Source organism: Saccoglossus kowalevskii, chromosome 15 (genome assembly GCF_978046115.1).
Source record: "Saccoglossus kowalevskii chromosome 15, keSacKowa6.1, whole genome shotgun sequence".
NCBI classification, from domain to species: Eukaryota; Metazoa; Hemichordata; class Enteropneusta; family Harrimaniidae; genus Saccoglossus; species Saccoglossus kowalevskii.
Window position 1 is genome coordinate 10,338,650 of NC_140655.1, and position 17,773 is coordinate 10,356,422.

General features: G+C 36.8%; 3 protein-coding genes across 3 annotated transcripts; all 3 read right to left on the reverse strand.

Annotated features, from left to right (window-relative positions):
• Positions 1 to 1,231: 1,231 nt before the first annotated feature.
• LOC100373783 (C-type Lectin CRL) lies at positions 1,232 to 4,616 on the reverse strand. The gene is made up of 5 exons (XM_002737943.4): positions 4,508 to 4,616; positions 3,456 to 3,685; positions 2,566 to 2,695; positions 2,344 to 2,436; positions 1,232 to 1,443 (listed from the first exon to the last, which is right to left on the reverse strand). The coding sequence occupies exons 1-4, from the start codon at positions 4,581 to 4,583 to the stop codon at positions 2,360 to 2,362; spliced, it is 513 nt and encodes a 170-aa protein (XP_002737989.1). The 5' UTR covers positions 4,584 to 4,616; the 3' UTR covers positions 1,232 to 1,443; positions 2,344 to 2,359.
• A 2,209-nt stretch (positions 4,617 to 6,825) lies between these two features.
• On the reverse strand, positions 6,826 to 9,784 carry LOC100373631 (perlucin-like protein). The gene is made up of 4 exons (XM_002737942.4): positions 9,721 to 9,784; positions 8,514 to 8,731; positions 7,260 to 7,380; positions 6,826 to 7,057 (listed from the first exon to the last, which is right to left on the reverse strand). Exons 1-4 carry the CDS (start codon positions 9,773 to 9,775, stop codon positions 6,987 to 6,989), a joined length of 465 nt encoding a protein of 154 aa, XP_002737988.1. The 5' UTR covers positions 9,776 to 9,784; the 3' UTR covers positions 6,826 to 6,986.
• Positions 9,785 to 11,472: 1,688 nt separating this feature from the next.
• Positions 11,473 to 17,193, reverse strand: LOC100373483 (C-type lectin domain family 4 member M-like). The gene is made up of 5 exons (XM_078011992.2): positions 17,161 to 17,193; positions 16,628 to 16,689; positions 15,769 to 15,986; positions 14,231 to 14,339; positions 11,473 to 11,627 (listed from the first exon to the last, which is right to left on the reverse strand). The coding sequence occupies exons 2-5, from the start codon at positions 16,680 to 16,682 to the stop codon at positions 11,560 to 11,562; spliced, it is 450 nt and encodes a 149-aa protein (XP_077868118.1). The 5' UTR covers positions 16,683 to 16,689; positions 17,161 to 17,193; the 3' UTR covers positions 11,473 to 11,559.
• Positions 17,194 to 17,773: the final 580 nt, after the last annotated feature.

Genomic DNA, 17,773 nt, shown 5'->3' on the forward strand with positions numbered 1-17,773 from the left:
AGTCAAGTGTAAACCTTGCACTTTAGCTGAACCAGCCGACGTCACTTGTACAAGTGTGAACGGTATAGTCGTTGATTTTGTACAGTTATAACATAAACACAATTGAGGTACATACGGTGAGAAGTGAAACAAACCAAAACAGTTGTCAATAACAGCTGAACCATTTTTTCTTTCATCCAGCATTAAACAGAAACAGTTAAATCCTCTCACAATTTAATGCAATATATATATTCAGTCACAACAAAATGTTTGTTAGAAGGCCATTGACCATCACAGTCTAGTAATTATATGACAAGGGTAAAAGCGGTCAAACTGATATTCTTTTGAATATCAGGGTGGTCGAGGTGACAAGGACTAGGTGAATTGTTGCCAGCATTGATTGGAGAAGGCCACCTATGACAAAACCAAATACGCTATGTGATTATTTCAAGTGAGAAAATAATTCAGTTTGCATATGTTAGTGTTAAACGCATGCCTTAATAAGCAGACCTAGAAACTGGCTAAACACGTCATATTTTACTTTATTATTTTGGGGAAAGTACTTATATCAATCGTGTACCAGAACGTACCATCTTCTCATGGGTTGTACGATTATGTGTTGACTTGTAGATAGCCACGATGAACAGATATTGGGGCGTTTTGAAAGCAAGCAGATTGTACTCTCTCTGTATTTTTCTCCTCCGTATTTTTTTCTTAATTTTTACGGGTATTATGATGTTTACGATTTTAGTTATGACAGTAACACATGGAGCTTGGATAGTCGTGCATTCAGTTGGTACATCTGTAGCGATCCATATTGTATTCTTTAAACGATAAAAGATTACAGATGATCACAGCTGCTTGCACCCACGTCTTGTCCTTTTTAGTGGGTTTTACTACTAAGCATATTTACAAAGCACAATATACAATAATGTAAACATACTACACTGAAAATGAATAAAGTGTTGTTGAAAATGTAGCAATATTAAGATTCATGTCAATAACAATATGCCAGGTTTTCAGCCCGTGTCGAACGTTCACGATAGATATACCAAGGTAAAGACGAATATTAAGTTTACCCAGTTTCTTTACAAAATTCCGACGCTTCTAAAATTGTGTTTGTTTCCTATCAGGAACATCTTTTGTCCTGAAAATGACATATAATTTGTTATTCAGTGTTCATATCTCTACCTTCCATCGACTTGGCTGAATTTGGAAATGAATATAGAATAATTAACACTCAACCCATGTGTTTATATATGTAGCAGCTAGATTTGTATGACCCACTAGGGAGTTTGACACGTTTCTAAAGAAAAAAAAATACACACACTTTTTTAAAATTAAACAACATTTATCTTGACAAAATTATTAATATCGATTAAATAAATTGTTAGAAGTCTAGATAACTTGAGTCCATTGAATATATACGCAGTTGGTTTATTCGAATCCAAGTCGAATCGGCGCCTGTAAAAGAAAAGATATATTTTATATTTCTAAATGTATGCTATATATATAGTAGATTTAGTAAGTTTATAAAAAATAAACATAAGTCACGAGTTAACTCTGATTGATTCATGATGTATGACGATACTCCCATGATGCACCTCATAGCTCATATAAATACTTTTAAGAACGACTGTTATATACGTGTGATGTACCAAGTGATTATACTACGCGTGTCCGTGGGATGAAAGCTGTGATATGAGTATATTGGCACATAAACTATTGTTATAGAGTCGAGAGAGAATACTGATTCCAAATTATGTAGTTACCATATAATGTAGAATATACAAATAATATCTAACACAACAATTTTTCCATCCTCTTAATAGTAATGTGCCTGGCTATGCAAATAAAAGTCGTAATAAAAAAATATGCGAGTTCACAACAATTTTATTAAGATAATTATTATACTTATAGGCCGTCGCACTGTGACGTCATGTGTAGCAACCATCATGCGAATGTGTGATGAAAGTCGCTCACTAGTGAACGCTGGCTCGCAATCTGCGGCGACAACATTGTCCAAAAACAAATACGTGAATATTCAATCACAGAAGCGCGAAGAACGCTTTTATTTCATTCTCGGAGCAGACGACCAGTCGCTGTCCACGCGCAAAACGTAAACAAGTGCGTCGGCCTATAGATCATACTGTCAGCCATGTCTTACAGCTACTTTTAATTTCACTGTCAATTGTTTCTATTGGTCGGCAATTATGTTTGGCGTTTGATTTGTGTTGAACAGTAATCATTGATTTATACAAAATCAAATTGAATGAGAATATTATCATGGAACAGTTCCAAGGATTCTCTCTCAATAGAGATCCATACTTCAACATTTGTTCCACATAATAAGTATTTGCTTACCAAAATATTCATCTGTTTATGGTCCGGTTATCCACTCCATCTTGCACACAAAACGATTTTTTGTTGTACAGTCTTCGTCGTTCCACTTATCGTCTTTATAAATAATAATAATTAATAAATAAATAAATAAATAAATAAATAAATAAATAAATAAATAAATAAATAAATAAATAAATAAATAAATAAATAAATAAATAAATAAATAAATAAATAAATTCTTACTGAATTCAGACCCGACTTGCATCTCGACACAATTTTCTTCACAAAGTAGTCCACAGCTGTTATTGGGTTCCCCTGAGTGCCAATTCGTGTAGTCTACCGGACTACCATCAGACCATTCCCATGTATATTGCTGAAACAAATAAAAATAGTCACTTAGTACGTGTAAATCTGTCGTGTTGCGTTGTAGACGTAGTCTATTAACCGATGTAGTATGTTACGAAGGATTTGTCAAAAATACAGTCGCGGTAAATTAGTATGAACGTCAAAAAATCGCGACTAGCAAAAAAACCCATCAGCACCGTAACTGGGCAGTGCAGTACATTCCTAAACAAATGACGAAATTCCGTGTTAGTCGATTCTAAGATGAAGGAAGTACCCTTACTTCATTGAAATGAACCGTCATCAAATCAAATTAAGCATGACAATACCCCCTCCCAAATACTTTGTCGCTTTTGTCGAACCCCACACAATACTTTGATTTGTCCTGTTTTTAAGTTCGATTCCACGCAAAACGCGAGTCCGGCTCTCGCAGTGAGCGGAGATTGAAACGCGATGAGCGTGATGGCAACATACAGGTAATTGTTATTCAATATTCGCTGGAATTAAATGTATACAAGCTTCCCCTTCAATTAATCCATCCTTCAACAACTGTTTTCTGTAATTTTAGACTGAGCATGAGCAGTCATACATACGGCTTTGTAATAAGCCCACATCGTAATGCTGGGATTTGAGCCCACCTGGTCAATAAAACCGAGTCACCGCTTTGATATACACGATCAAATACTAGTACTACCCATCAAACATGGCAGCAAAGGTTTTACTAGCGAATGTTCTACTATTAAAAAATCGGCAACCTTATAAGGCGAATTACTGATAATAATATTTCTCACCTGTGCTCTATCATTAAAACCAATCCAAATATTATTTAGGCCGCCTTGAAATGCGAACACAAAATCGTTTTCCTCTGAACTGTGAATTGAGGCCAAATGGGCAGTAGGGCTGTCGGTGAGGCATTGTGCCTCCGCCATGGTCCATTCCATTTCGCATTCATAATACTTGTAGCAATAGCCGTTGTATGGGTACCATAAATCCGGGCATGTGCCCTCTGCAGTTATATGACCTAAATACCAATGAAGACTGATAATTTGGTTTGTAATACATATATTAATTTAAAATGCAATTAGATAAAAATAAACTCGAGCTTGTCATATGAATCGAGCTTGCAATAACTTTCTTTCTTAAGGTAAAACAAGACACTGCTAAATATGCAATATGGACAGACATGCAATTGTTAACATTGTTGTTGGATACTGTACATTGAAATCTGAGTTATAATGACTCGAGAACGCTGTTCTTTTACACACATCTTAGTATTTATTTGCGGAAACAGTAATATGCATATGCAATGGTTGTCTTGGCACGTACAATAACCACCGGACATGTGAATTGCAGATTTACGTCCATATATAGCAGAGTTTAAAATGATTCGTCATTGTCACCAAAATTACACGAAGATAAACATATTCGCCAAATATTTATTGGAAAATTGAAAAGCTTTTAAAGCGCTACAGTCATCGCGCAGCACGTGTTTGAATTGCGTGAAAATAAACAATGTGTTTCACACGCGTTGTATACGTCGCTATGGCCCGTGTCGAACACCACTGTAGCACTTTGAATACATTAATGCATATATATATATAAAATATATGCAGCATAGGCATAAGTTTTTCTTGACGCTTGGCATATGTGGGAAGATGTATTGTTTGTCTGAATTAAAGTTATGTCGATTGAAATTCAAATTACATGCACATTGCTAACATACAATACAATATGGAAGATTAATTACAAATTCGTAGGATTGAACGAGACTAGGTTTCAAGCCGCCAAATAATAAACAATAACCCAGTAATTAGCAGGGGTACCTGCTAATGACTCGACGTACCATATTTCTCATCCACTGATGCTGCAGATGCTGTCCAACAGATCAGAAGAAATATAAATACTCGAACTGCGGCCATGATGACACGATTCTTTCGTTGTAATGAGTCTCCCTCGTGATACACCCTAACATATACTTCACTATATATTTCAAGTAAGCTTAGATATGCACCAATCATTACGAGTGATAAGCAGTTGGTTAATTATTGTTAAAATGTTATCGTGTTCGCATTCACCCCACTTTGTGTCTGCCTATTATAAACACAATGGCACCAATCGAACCCAGAATGCAGTACGCGCACGCTTTTTGCCTGTTTCCGCCATCTTGTTAGCATAAAACATCGCCTGTGACACACTCGGCGCAATGTCAGCAAACAGAAGGTAATATATCGAGGTCGTATCCATCTTATTCACGCTCACCACTTGAACCACGAAGGATGTCGCGAAGAATTGAACAAAATAAACAGCATAAATTAATATAAACGAGTGCTTTGTTTGTTTGTCTGATTGCTAATGATATTGTTTGAAATTGATATTTGATAAACCTGGTACAAAGAAGGTGATTATGCAAATTAGCATGTATCATTTCTTATTTTGGAGCACTCAACAGGAAATCCATTATGAAACATCCCTTGTTCGATTGTTTGATTGAAATTTGTATGATATTTATCACACTGTTTTGCTTCTCAAACGCTGTCAACATTTGTTGCTGTTTTATATAGTATAGTGAGAATGAACGTAAAAGATATATTATGACAAAAATAACTGTCGATTTTCGTATTTTGTCTCCTAGGTTGTATTTCATCATTGTCTGTGTTTTGCATACAGGCAACTATTTGAATTGCTATTCTACTACAGTCATCATTACATCATTTCAATAAATTTCGCTCTTTGGTGATGAAACGGTTTTGTAACACCAATTACAATAAAATCGACCACTGATTTGTGTTTCATTGTGTTTCTACAATAAAGTAAAATATCTCAAAAACATCATTTTCATTGATGAACGATTTAAAATGACATCAACGATTTGAACTTGCGTAAGAGAAGCGCATTGTCACTAGAAGTCGTGTTTCATGTCAAAATGATGTGTCAAAAGTGACCTGATATCATCTGAGATGGGACTATTTTTGACAGAGTTTTTGGGTGAATACAGTTCAGTTTACTCTAGACTGGTCATAATGATAAATCAGACAACGTGCGAACAGGGGATTAAATACTAGTACCTTGAAATTCGCGTTGATATGACCATAACGTATATTTTTCAAATGTGTTATTCATTTTTGTGACATAACCATTCTCCAAAACACTCGGTTATAAATTAAAAAATACCCAAAGAGGTGAATATATTGTATTGAGAAGTTCGAAATATTCGATTATATAATGACCGTTCTCGCTGTTGTGCTCACTACTCCTTGACGTTGAATCACTAAGTTGCAATATCTCGCGAGATTTCCATGAGTATAGTTGCATCCAGGAGTTCGATTCTATAACAAACGCAACAAGTAAACACGACAATCCAACAAATTTCGACTGGGTAACAAGATTATATGAGCTTTGTCACGTGATTATCAATAAACTCCCTGCTTCTTTGTATGGGGAGGACAGAACTATGGAACTGGCGACAATAATCATCTTATCAACAGCTCTTAAGTTTTGCTGGTTCCCGGAAACCACCAAAACTTTCAACCATAGATTGATTTACCGTCTACTCAGTAACTCCTTCTTGGCGTATTTTAATAAGTTTACAAGATATATGTACTATCGCAATACAATGAATTCGAGGCACCATAAAACAGATTTACATACAAAATATTGTACAAAAGCGTGGGTTGTCCGTAGGCCATAATTCATCGATTGCAGAAAAACAGAAGTGACCTGTCTTCAAATTGGTGTGGTGTGTATATAATTCATACGTGCGCGGTAGAGTATGTTGTTCCACTGTATAAAATAAAAAGCTGTTGTCACACTGGAAACCCAATATTTTTTTTTATGTTTTAGCAATTCTGAATTCATATCATTAATTTTAATATATGTTTTTTTTATCGAATTCTGTATTTTTGCAACGTTAATACAATTTCCCTCGCAGCAAATAATTCTCATCATATGTTGACACTGACCACTCAGTGGCAAGCCACACACTGCCATAACAACAACATTGGAACTTTCAAACCAGGTGCTTTAAAGTGTACAGCTGTGACCAGTAACATGGCTTGTCTCTTATTCCTCCAGAAAATCACCACCTGTGACGGTTTTGCTGATTGGCTACTCGCGCTGCCAATCACTTAGCCGGTGTATAAATAATTATATGCTCTATATGCATTTAGTTCAACATTCATTTATTATGATAGTTTAAACAATTCTTCCAAGTCGATTTTATTCTCAGTGAAAAAAAGCAAATTGTTTGCCATTAACCAATTTATCAATTACATATTTCACTTTCAATGTGTGCGATGAGGGCGGGTATCGTGTATGTGACGTAATCACAGCGGTAAAAACCATTTACATACGAACGGTTTTGTATCAGTACACACAGCATCATTCCACTTGGAATCTGAAAAACAAAAACACATACTATATGAGAATCAAAGTCTCGTGGCTCTATGGTCAATTATGTTTGAAAGACAGTTTATTATTATTTCTTGATATAATGACGTAATTGTTCGACTTGTTGGCTTGCACTGATATCGCGGCAAACGATTTAAAAGAATATTACATCAATATAATGTGAATCTATGAACCCAAAATTTACTTACAATCGACTCCTCTACTGCCATCAATTTCAACACAGTCTTGGTCGCCATTATTGTCCGGTTCATCAACATGCCAATTCTCGTATACCAAAGCATTTCCATCAAACCACTTAAATGTTCCCTCCTTGGGGGCAATAGAATATAGTTATGGTACTAATTCGTCAATATGTCTAAACATGTGCATCCATCATTTTCACATTGTATTTACAAATTCTCAAATACCTCATCACCACACACACACACAACATACCTCAGATTAACCTAAATGTATTTATTTAAGCGTAGCTTAAAGGGCGGTGGTCGCCGTGCCACGCATGCGCGAGACAAGGATCTCAGAAAAAAAATGTTGCGCAGAACAACGTTTAGAAAACTTAGAAGTTACTTGATTACTGTGACACTGTGTATTCTAACTGCAGCATTACACTAAAAAGTAGTTTGCAACGTATCGTCAACCTTGCTGTACGCATCCAATGTGGCTTGAAAAGACATGAACCTGTCTCCATTGCAAGATCAGCTCTTGGTTGGCCAACCATTCAAGACAGACAAACTATGCAATGCAAGCAATATTTAGTCCCACCATACTTATCTGACCTTCTCATTTCAAACTCTACCATCCATTCCTACAACACCAGAAATCGATTTCATATTTCAAAATCTCACACTCGCTCTTTTAAATATCGCGCAGCTACAGCTGCTAATAATATTGTATAATTTTATCTTACTACTTTGTTGTCAATTCTTATTTTACCCCATTTATGCATTCTATCGTTTTGTTCGGACTGCTATGTTATTGTCATTCTTTTATTGTAATTTTATCATATTATTTCGTAGTCATTTTATTTTATACCCTATTTATGCTTTTCTTTATTGTGTTCTCTGTCATTTTTACAGTGGTTTGTTTAATTCTATGTTAATTTTTATATCCATATGCTGTGCATGAAAAAACATTTATGGATGTACTGTTCTAAATGAATAAATTACAAATTACAAATTACCATGCTTTAATTGGATAATTTATTTGGTAATTGGGAGGTATTGAAAGAATCGCTTACGTTAAATAGTACACGTCGCTCCGGGGTCAAAACTCGTACGCTTGGTTTAATTAGAAGAACGTATTGGAATGTGGAAAACTCTATGCTTATCAACACAAATGTCGACATGCGCAGCACAACGACCAACACCCTTTAAGATAAATGGGATAGGATGCACTCACTCGCTCACTGAATCGATCACTTTACACTACTCAATACAACTTACTGTAACTATGTCCGATAGCCCAATCCAAATACCGTTATTACATCCATACCCTTGGAGTTTAAATACAAAATCATTTTCCGATTCGTCTTTAATGCTGGCCAAATTAGCCCCATACGTCTCGCATATGTCTTGGGCTTTCTGCCATGTCTGTAGGCCACTGAAGTATCGATAACAGTAAGATTCTTCGTTGTTTCTAAACCAGTACCTCGGACAATTTTCTACAAAATATATTGTAAACAGATATTTAGAAGTTACATCATGCCGACGTACCAGTGAAAAAGATATTGTCTTAGTCGACATATATGTCGAATTAAACAGACAAGTTCTCTTGTTGCTTAGCAACTATGTGTTGGAAGGAGGCATTATTTTGTTTACTTTACTAGCTCAGATTTTTACTCCATATTGTGTACCTAATACTTCTAACTTTATCTTTAAAAGTCCACAACCGCCATAAAATATAGAAAACGTGTTTTATCTTCAGAGCGTGTACGGTAACGTGACATGGAAGACGCCCGGGAACTAGAAACCGTATGCTTATCCATTGTGCGAGTCGCGCCTCATAGCGACGAAAAGATTATGTGACGAATGTAATGACGTATATGAGTAAAAGAAAATGTAATTTAAAGCAACAACTGTGAAGGCTTGGGTAGTATTTAGTCATGCAAAATATAGAAACAAATAGACTGAATTATTTCACTGGCGAACGACTACAGATATCAACGCCGTGAACAGCCTTCATTTTAGCTATTCACACCATAGTAGCTTTTCATCGCTAGAGGGCGCGATGAAAGGTGTACATGTTGAATGTGAATTGGCCATTCCAAATACAACCCTATACTCAGCTATGTATTACTTATTTAAACCTAATTGAACTGCGTAAATATACAAGTGATGGCTGACTACAACATACCTATGTGTGACGTAAAAATGACGTAAATATGGAAAGCATTGTCGTTCAAATTCAACTGTACATTTGTCGTCATTTGTCATGCAAAGTTCAAAACAATATCAACAATGTGAACGGCCGCTGTGCCACCAATATACGTCATAGAAGCGGTGGAATGGTGTGATGGTCGTCCGAATCATATTGACTTCACATGCACTCTGTTTCCTGCCTAAACCTTACAAAACATTTGAATATTTACAAAACTGCATGTTATTTATTTTGCACTGATTTGAAAAATCGTTACCCCGGTGTGCTACTTACGTGCGCTGACCAGACTAAGTTCAGCAATTACAAGAAACAGGCAAAGACACCACATTGTGTAACTCTGTAACAGAAATGTACAATAATATAATATTGCTAATGCACATGTGTTATCTCACCCTACGAGACGACTCAATCGCCTCCCTGCATGCATTGCATTACTCCGGACAACATTAAAGCGCGATGGTCGTCGCACAGCGCGTGTTCGAATTTCATGTGAATAAACAATGTATTTTACACGCGTTGATACGTCGCTATGAGTCCCATATCGAACAGGACACGGCACGACGACTGCCGCCCTTTAAATATAGTTACAAAAATAGTACTATAGAGCACAAATCACAACTAAAGACAAATGTTTCTTGACTGAATATACGATTGAAACCGCCTAAGTTGGTGGTGGGTTTAACATGTGTATTATTCTCAATGATTGGTTGCCGATAGGATAGACGTGATAGGCGAGTTGGTGCCGTACGTGTGCATCGGTTTGAGTCACGCACGCATTATATGTTTGCATTGATTGACACTGTATTTACCATATCGTGTCGTTTTCTTCAAATGAGACCGGAAGCACTGTATATCACGGTCACTACTAGTGTACACGTCACGTTTGCTAAATTCCCAGTCACATTGAACTTAAATGCGGATCGTGTTAATATAGTTGTATGCTCACCTATGTGCGACGATCGTCGATTCTAGATGTGTTCTTGAGTAAACTCAATAACGAGGTTTCAACATTGCAGATGCTATCTACAAAGTTCCACAAACCTCAAATAAGAATTGATATCAACCAGGAACACATGTGTTTAGTTCTCACATTGCTTAAAGGGTCAATGGGTGAAAATATATCCTTATCTTTAAGTCAGGGCGACATATATCGAGATGCTTAACAATTTGGAGCAAACTTAACAATCTAAAACAAATTCTCTAAAAATCGACAAACCATTGAATAAAATTTACCCCTTTCATCACCAGACTTTCTCGCCTAAATTGTTCTGCGCTTTTTTCGCATATTCTTCAATATTACTGGAAATGAACCATAGTGTTGGAGCCAACAGAAAAACTTATGGTCAATTGTCAGTCTTTACTGAAAAATGGCTATTATAACACTGGACTATTTTGTGAATTTATGATGGAAAGAGAGAATTGGTGGAAATGTGTCAAGCATACACTATATTTGCTACGTATAGTTAATCGCATCTTTTTCAGCATCTTGTAAAACAGACTTGGCATCCGGTCTCGTGCGTTTACAAAATGCTGACAAAAGCTGTGGCATTTACAGTTGTAAACATAAGAAAACGAGATGGATTAGATGTATTGTATTGTTAATTTGCATAAATACAAAAGATGTGTTGTATTCATTGTCATTTTCTCATGAATAATTCAATACGTAACATTTGACACAGGCATGACGTTTTTTATACCCATTTTTTCCAAGAAAGCTCCATTGGAAATCCAACATCTTAGTCGTTAAACCCCTTACATGTCCAAATTGTTCAATAATTGAAGAAGAAGTCTATCTCCTTGTCAACTCCAGGCACTGTCCTAGCCAAGATGCAATGTCTGATTTACAGTAGCGGTTTATAAAATATGCCACAATTACACTTTGCATATGAATGCAACGGTAGAAATTACACTCTGCCAATGAATACAAGTGTGGCCGGTTTACAATTAGCATAAAGTCAAAGAATTTAAATGAACGAACGAACAATTTGTTGCAAAGGTAGAATAAATACACAATAGACAACGCGGTACACTAGAAGATTTATTTGATATCGATAGATTTGTTTTGATTATTTGGAAAAAAACAGTATTGTATTATAGTCATCGATGGTCAACTTATGGAAAGTACCATTTGCAGATGAATGGATTTGTATTATCACAGTGAGCATCATTCCATTCAAATGCTAAGAAAAAAAAAGAAATACAGTTATTTTCATTGGTGACAGTGACATATAGTAGACTTATCACGAATATTTTAAAGTTGAAACTCTGTTGGTATCTAAGGCCAAAAAAAATTGTTTTGTTGCCCTCAGCGACCGACCGAAAAATATAAAATATCGGGACGCGTTTTTTTTCCCATATACCTCGGTTATTTACAATACCCTTAGTTTTCACGAGTTTAAAAAAAATCTGACCGACCGACCCAATTTTTCAATTTTCCGACTTGAAGGCAACATAAGTTTTTTTGGCCTAATCACAGGGAGTTGGGCAAACTTATGTATTTTAATAAATTATTAAATAATAAAATGTTATATAACTTTTCTTTTACCCCCCCCCCCCTTCCTGGTATCGATTTCAAGTAATCATTGATCTTTGTTTATACCACTCTTTCCTTCATCACAATCTTTGTTACGCGCTAATGTTATATGCAAATTTTAACGCGCGATGTAGACACGCCCTATTATAGTAAAATATCGCAAGGGTTGAAACGCGCCAGGATTGTGGCATGAGCACAACCACAGGGAGTTGGACAAACTTATGTATTTTAATAAATTATTAAATAATAAAATGTTATATAACTTTTCTTTTACCCCCCTTCCTGGTCTTTTACCCCCCTTTTTATACCACTCTTTCCTTTATCACAACTTTGTTACGCGCTAATGTTATATGCAAATTTTAACGCGCGATGTAGACACACCCTATCATTACTATATTAGGGTGTGTCTACATTGCGCGTTAAAATGTATCTATTTTATGCCACAGTCCTGGCGCGTTTCGACACTTGGGATATTTTACTATAATAGGGTCTAGATCAGTGATTACTTGAAATCGATACCAGGAGGGGGGGGGATAAACGAAAAGTTATATAACATTTTATTATTTAATAATTTATTAAAATACATAAGCTTGTCCAACTCCCTGTGGCATCCGTAAAGCGGGTGGGCATTTAATTTATTAATGAGATGCATTAATAAACAAGAAATGCTGCGCGCGAAATTTAAATCCAGCGAGTGTAAGGTCCGACGCGACGCAACTTCAATGAATCAGTGACTCTTCTGAAAAATGGTTTCTACTTTAAATGTCGTTCGCGTTGATCTCCGAGATCTTTTTTAATGAAAATAATCAAAATAGCAGCAGCAAAATTCATGGGAAAATTGTTTACTTCTGATCATGTGACACAAAAATATATAGAGGTCAAAGTTCTCAACATCCGGTTTCCGGCTTTACGGTTGTGCTCCTGCCATGTCGCTCGATCGCAATGAGTTTTAATTTGACAAATATTCAAGTGCAAATGCAATTGTGTCACTTTCTAATGTCATCCATGTCATTACAGATGTCATATATGTAAAGAAAACGAACTTTGAAAGGTTCGAATGCGTGATTTTATGCCACAGTCCTGGCGCGTTTCAACCCTTGGGATATTTTACTTAGGGTGTGTCTACATCGCACGTTAACATTTGCATATAACATTAGCGCGTAACAAAGTTGTGATGAAGGAAAGAGTGGTATAAACAAAGATCAGTGATTACTTGAAATCGATACCAGGAAGGGGGGGGGGTAAAAGAAAAGTTATATAACATTTTATTATTTAATAATTATTAAAATACATAAGTTTGTCCAACTCCCTGTGGCCTAATACTACACCTGGGTATATACCCCCCCCCGGGGGGGGGGGGCTACGGCTACTTCCATAGAAGTGCAATACGGGTATGTGCCGCCCGACTGGGGTGTCATTTCACGTTATTTTGTTTAGAAGTGGGTAGCCATTTATCAATGGTTTGGTTTAGAAATGTGTAGCATTGATTTACTTTTTCACAGATTCTTATATTCAAAGCCAAATACTGGAAAGGCTGAATAAAATGCATTGCCTGGATGCGCTCACTGGTTGCGAAAGTTGTGAGCTGGTTGTTTTTTTTTTCGCTGAAAACACTTGTGTTTAGAAGTGGGTATATAAATAGAAAAAAAATGGTTTAGAAGTGAGTATGGTTTTCGAGAGGTGGGCTTCACACCCTTACCCACTTAATGTGGAAGTAGCCTCCCCCCCGGGGTATATACACTCCCGCGCGTGTCAGAATAAAATGTCTGAACAATGTTGCCGACTAACTTTGCTCGCGCGGACCGTTGCTATGCAAATTTATTAAAGATGGGCGCACCGTCAGATTCTGCAGACGTAGATGCATATGCCTGGGAGATACTAAATGACATATTAACGATTGTTTTTTAGTAACTATGATGCAATAGACCTTATTTGTAAATGGCCGCCGAGACCTCGTTGATAGCGAGAGACATACGTGACTAGTTTTTGACCAACAAATATCGTTCCCTTCTCTCCCGTCACCGTATATACCATGGTTAAACAGATGAAAAGAACAATGGACACGATGACAGTTAGCAGGCCGGTAACGTTAGGATGGGAGAGGACGATGACGGTACAGAGGGGGGGGGGCGCGAAAAAGGTCGCGTGGCTCTATCGCCCATAGCGACCATTTGTGAATAAGTTATATTTCAAACCTGGCATAGGGTACGTTTTGTTGAAAAGTTAGGTACTAGTATTTTCATCACTTACTCATTCCATCCATTTCAACACAATCCTCATCTCCACTGTCATTTGGCTCACCATCCCCCCAGTTAGTATACACCACACTAGTGCCGTCTATCCAACTGAAAGTGCCTTCCTATGGGAATATTAAAACTAACATTCAAACTAACATATATTGCAGTCTTCTGTGTTTCCTGAAAGGTATGGGTGCTACGTTATATTATTCATCAGTATATTATGAATTTTTACAATATTGTCTTCTTTTATAGTGCTGACCTACAGTTTCGGGAAAATTGGCTATTGGATTCGTTGGTTGGTCCGCCCATGTATGTGATACTCAAAAACCTGGTCTACAACTATATGCGACCTTCATGAATTGGTCTACTATTGTAGGTGACATTCATGAATTGGTCTACTACTGTAGATAACATTCATGAATTGGTCTACTATTGTAGGTGACATTCATGAATTGGTCTACTATTGTAGGTGACATTCATGAATTGGTCTACTATTGTAGGTGACATTCATGAATTGGTCTACTATTGTATGTGACATTCATGAATTGGTCTACTATTGTAGGTGACATTCATGAATTGGTCTACTATTGTAGGTGACATTCATGAATTGGTCTACTATTGTAGGTGACATTCATGAATTGGTCTACTACTGTAGGTGACATTCATGAATTGGTCTACTACTGTAGGTGACATTCATGAATTGGTCTACTATTGTAGGTGACATTCATGAATTGGTCTACTATTGTAGGTGACATTCATGAATTGGTCTACTATTGTAGGTGACATTCATGAATTGGTCTACTATTGTAGGTGACATTCATGAATTGGTCTACTACTGTAGGTGACATTCATGATTTGGTCTACTATTGTAGGTGACATTCATGAATTGGTCTACTATTGTAGGTGACATTCATGAATTGGTCTACTATTGTAGGTGACATTCATGAATTGGTCTACTATTGTAGGTGACATTCATGAATTGGTCTACTATTGTAGGTGACATTCATGAATTGCTCTACTACTGTAGGTGACATTCATGAATTGGTCTACTATTGTAGGTGACATTCATGAATTGGTCTACTATTGTAGGTGACATTCATGAATTGGTCTACTATTGTAGGTGACATTCCTGAATTGCTCTACTATTGTAGGTGACATTCATGAATTGGTCTACTACTGTAGGTGACATTCATGAATTGGTCTACTATTGTAGGTGACATTCATGAATTGGTCTACTACTGTAGGTGACATTCATGAATTGGTCTACTATTGTAGGTGACATTCATGAATTGGTCTACTATTGTAGGTGACATTCCTGAATTGCTCTACTATTGTAGGTGACATTCATGAATTGGTCTACCACTCTATGTGAAACTCGTGACTTTAATCTATCATAACAGGTTTCCAATACGTGTCATTCTTTATACTAGCTTATAGGACTAGACCGTAATTCTCGAGTATATAACACTCACGTGACCGACCAACACACTCTAAGAGTCGTTCTCAGGATAAATTCGTCTATTATGGGTGTAATTTTTCATAACTTACAAAAGTAGCATCAGTCAATCCAATCCACATCCGGTTTTCGCATGGCGTTCCTTGTAACTTAGAGATAAAGTTGTTTTCTTCACCGCTATGAACACTGGCAAGATCAGCACCGTATGTCATGCAAATGTCCTGGGCATCTTTCCAAGTTTGGAGAGCACTGAAGAAACGGTAGCAGTATGGGTCCGTTTCAAATCTGTACCAGTACCGGGGACAATCCTCTGTGAAATGTAAACAATACATTTTATGCAGAATATTGGATGGGATTGGTCACTTCTTGCGTTATTATTAGACTATATGCAGGTTTTACTAATATTTTATTTCGAAATACCTCATTAACGTCGTCATTTTGTTCCTCTTGTGTTGTTAAAGCGTAACTATAGTGATAACTGTCAACAGTGTGCAATATATTGTTGTTGCCAACAGTACTACCCAGTACTTTATCGTATCATCGCAACGAGCCTTTAACTGTCATAACTTTGAAAAATATTTTAAATTTAGTACATTGCCTTTTTAAATTCAGATGTGCAAATGACAATTTTCAAACGTCGAACGACAAACGTCTTTAGTTGGAATTAATCGTCTTTGAAAAGACACTTTAGCCGTTTTGTATGAAGTTTATTTTCACTGACGTTAGATGAGTTAAATGTAAAATATAGACAGATATTGTAATTTCACTGGTTCTCCCCTTGAGCGAAAATACTAAATCCAAGAGAAAATTAAGCGATTTACAGTACGTAAGCCAATTGCGACAACAGCAAGTCAATACATTAAGTTGTACTTGTTAGATGCCAAAGTGCACCGATGACTAATTAGTAGTAAAGAAAGGCACACCAAAGAAAAAGAATCCATGCGTACTTACGACCATGCACCATCGCCAGACCAACAACAACAAGAAAAGTACATAATCGTAACATGATTCTGCTGTAATGAAAATACACGACAATATTACGTAATTTATTGTTTTCTATGGGAGACATTAATTTCCGACACTCTTATTGAAAACGGAAATGACGACATGACTGGTATTTTGAAAGACACCATATGACATGGTTTGAAACCTGTTAATGATGTAAATAAATGACACAATTGAAAAAAAAAGTGAAACCATAGTCCTGTTCAATATGCCCCCCCCCGCGAAGTATATAACGCCTATACGAATACATGTTTAGAATACACGTGTTACAAGAAAATTCGAACACCCGCCGCGCGAGCAATGTGACACTAAAACAATGCACACTTTGTAAACACAAACAATTCGACTTCAACAAATATTAACATTATTCGAGGAATGTATTTACACTAATCGGCAATGTTGTGACTTTTTGAGTTACGCTTCAACCAAATTCGAATGTGTCAATCTAATGGCTACGTCGTTGAAGATTTCTCTCCTACCTGACACGGTTATTTCACACCGGCGTAGAACTGCAATAGTTGCAAATATGTATGCCGTAAAAAAACGATATCTCGTTGCGTAAATTTTCCGTTATCAACAGGTGTCTATATCACACATTCGTCAAGATAAAATTAATATTTGCACTTGATATCAAATGAGTCAATTGTTTATTTCTTCGGTTGTACGCCACTCGTTCCGACACATACGCCCCCATGCAGCTTCGTCACCTACGCCCCCCCCTACTTGATAAACTTAAAGCGGGGGAGTCGTCACCTGCGCATGCGTCAGATGGCCGTAGCGTGTCATTGTTTATAAACAATCGTCTTTGCGTTTTTAGCGTGTGTTGTTATCGTCGCTTGGGACTCAATTCCCGCGCGTGCGCAGGTGACGACCCTCCCTCTTTAATCTAAAGAACTTCAACGGAGGGGATTATGAATTTTATGGTGCCATGATTCGTGACATTCTTCTTTAAATGCAATGCATTATGGGAGACAAACACCCCGGGGGTTCACTCTATTTTAAAACCTTACACCATGTGCAGTACATTGGCAAACCATACCCCTATTGTGGACGCAATATAAATTTAGTACCCCCTAGAGCAGACTTATTTGG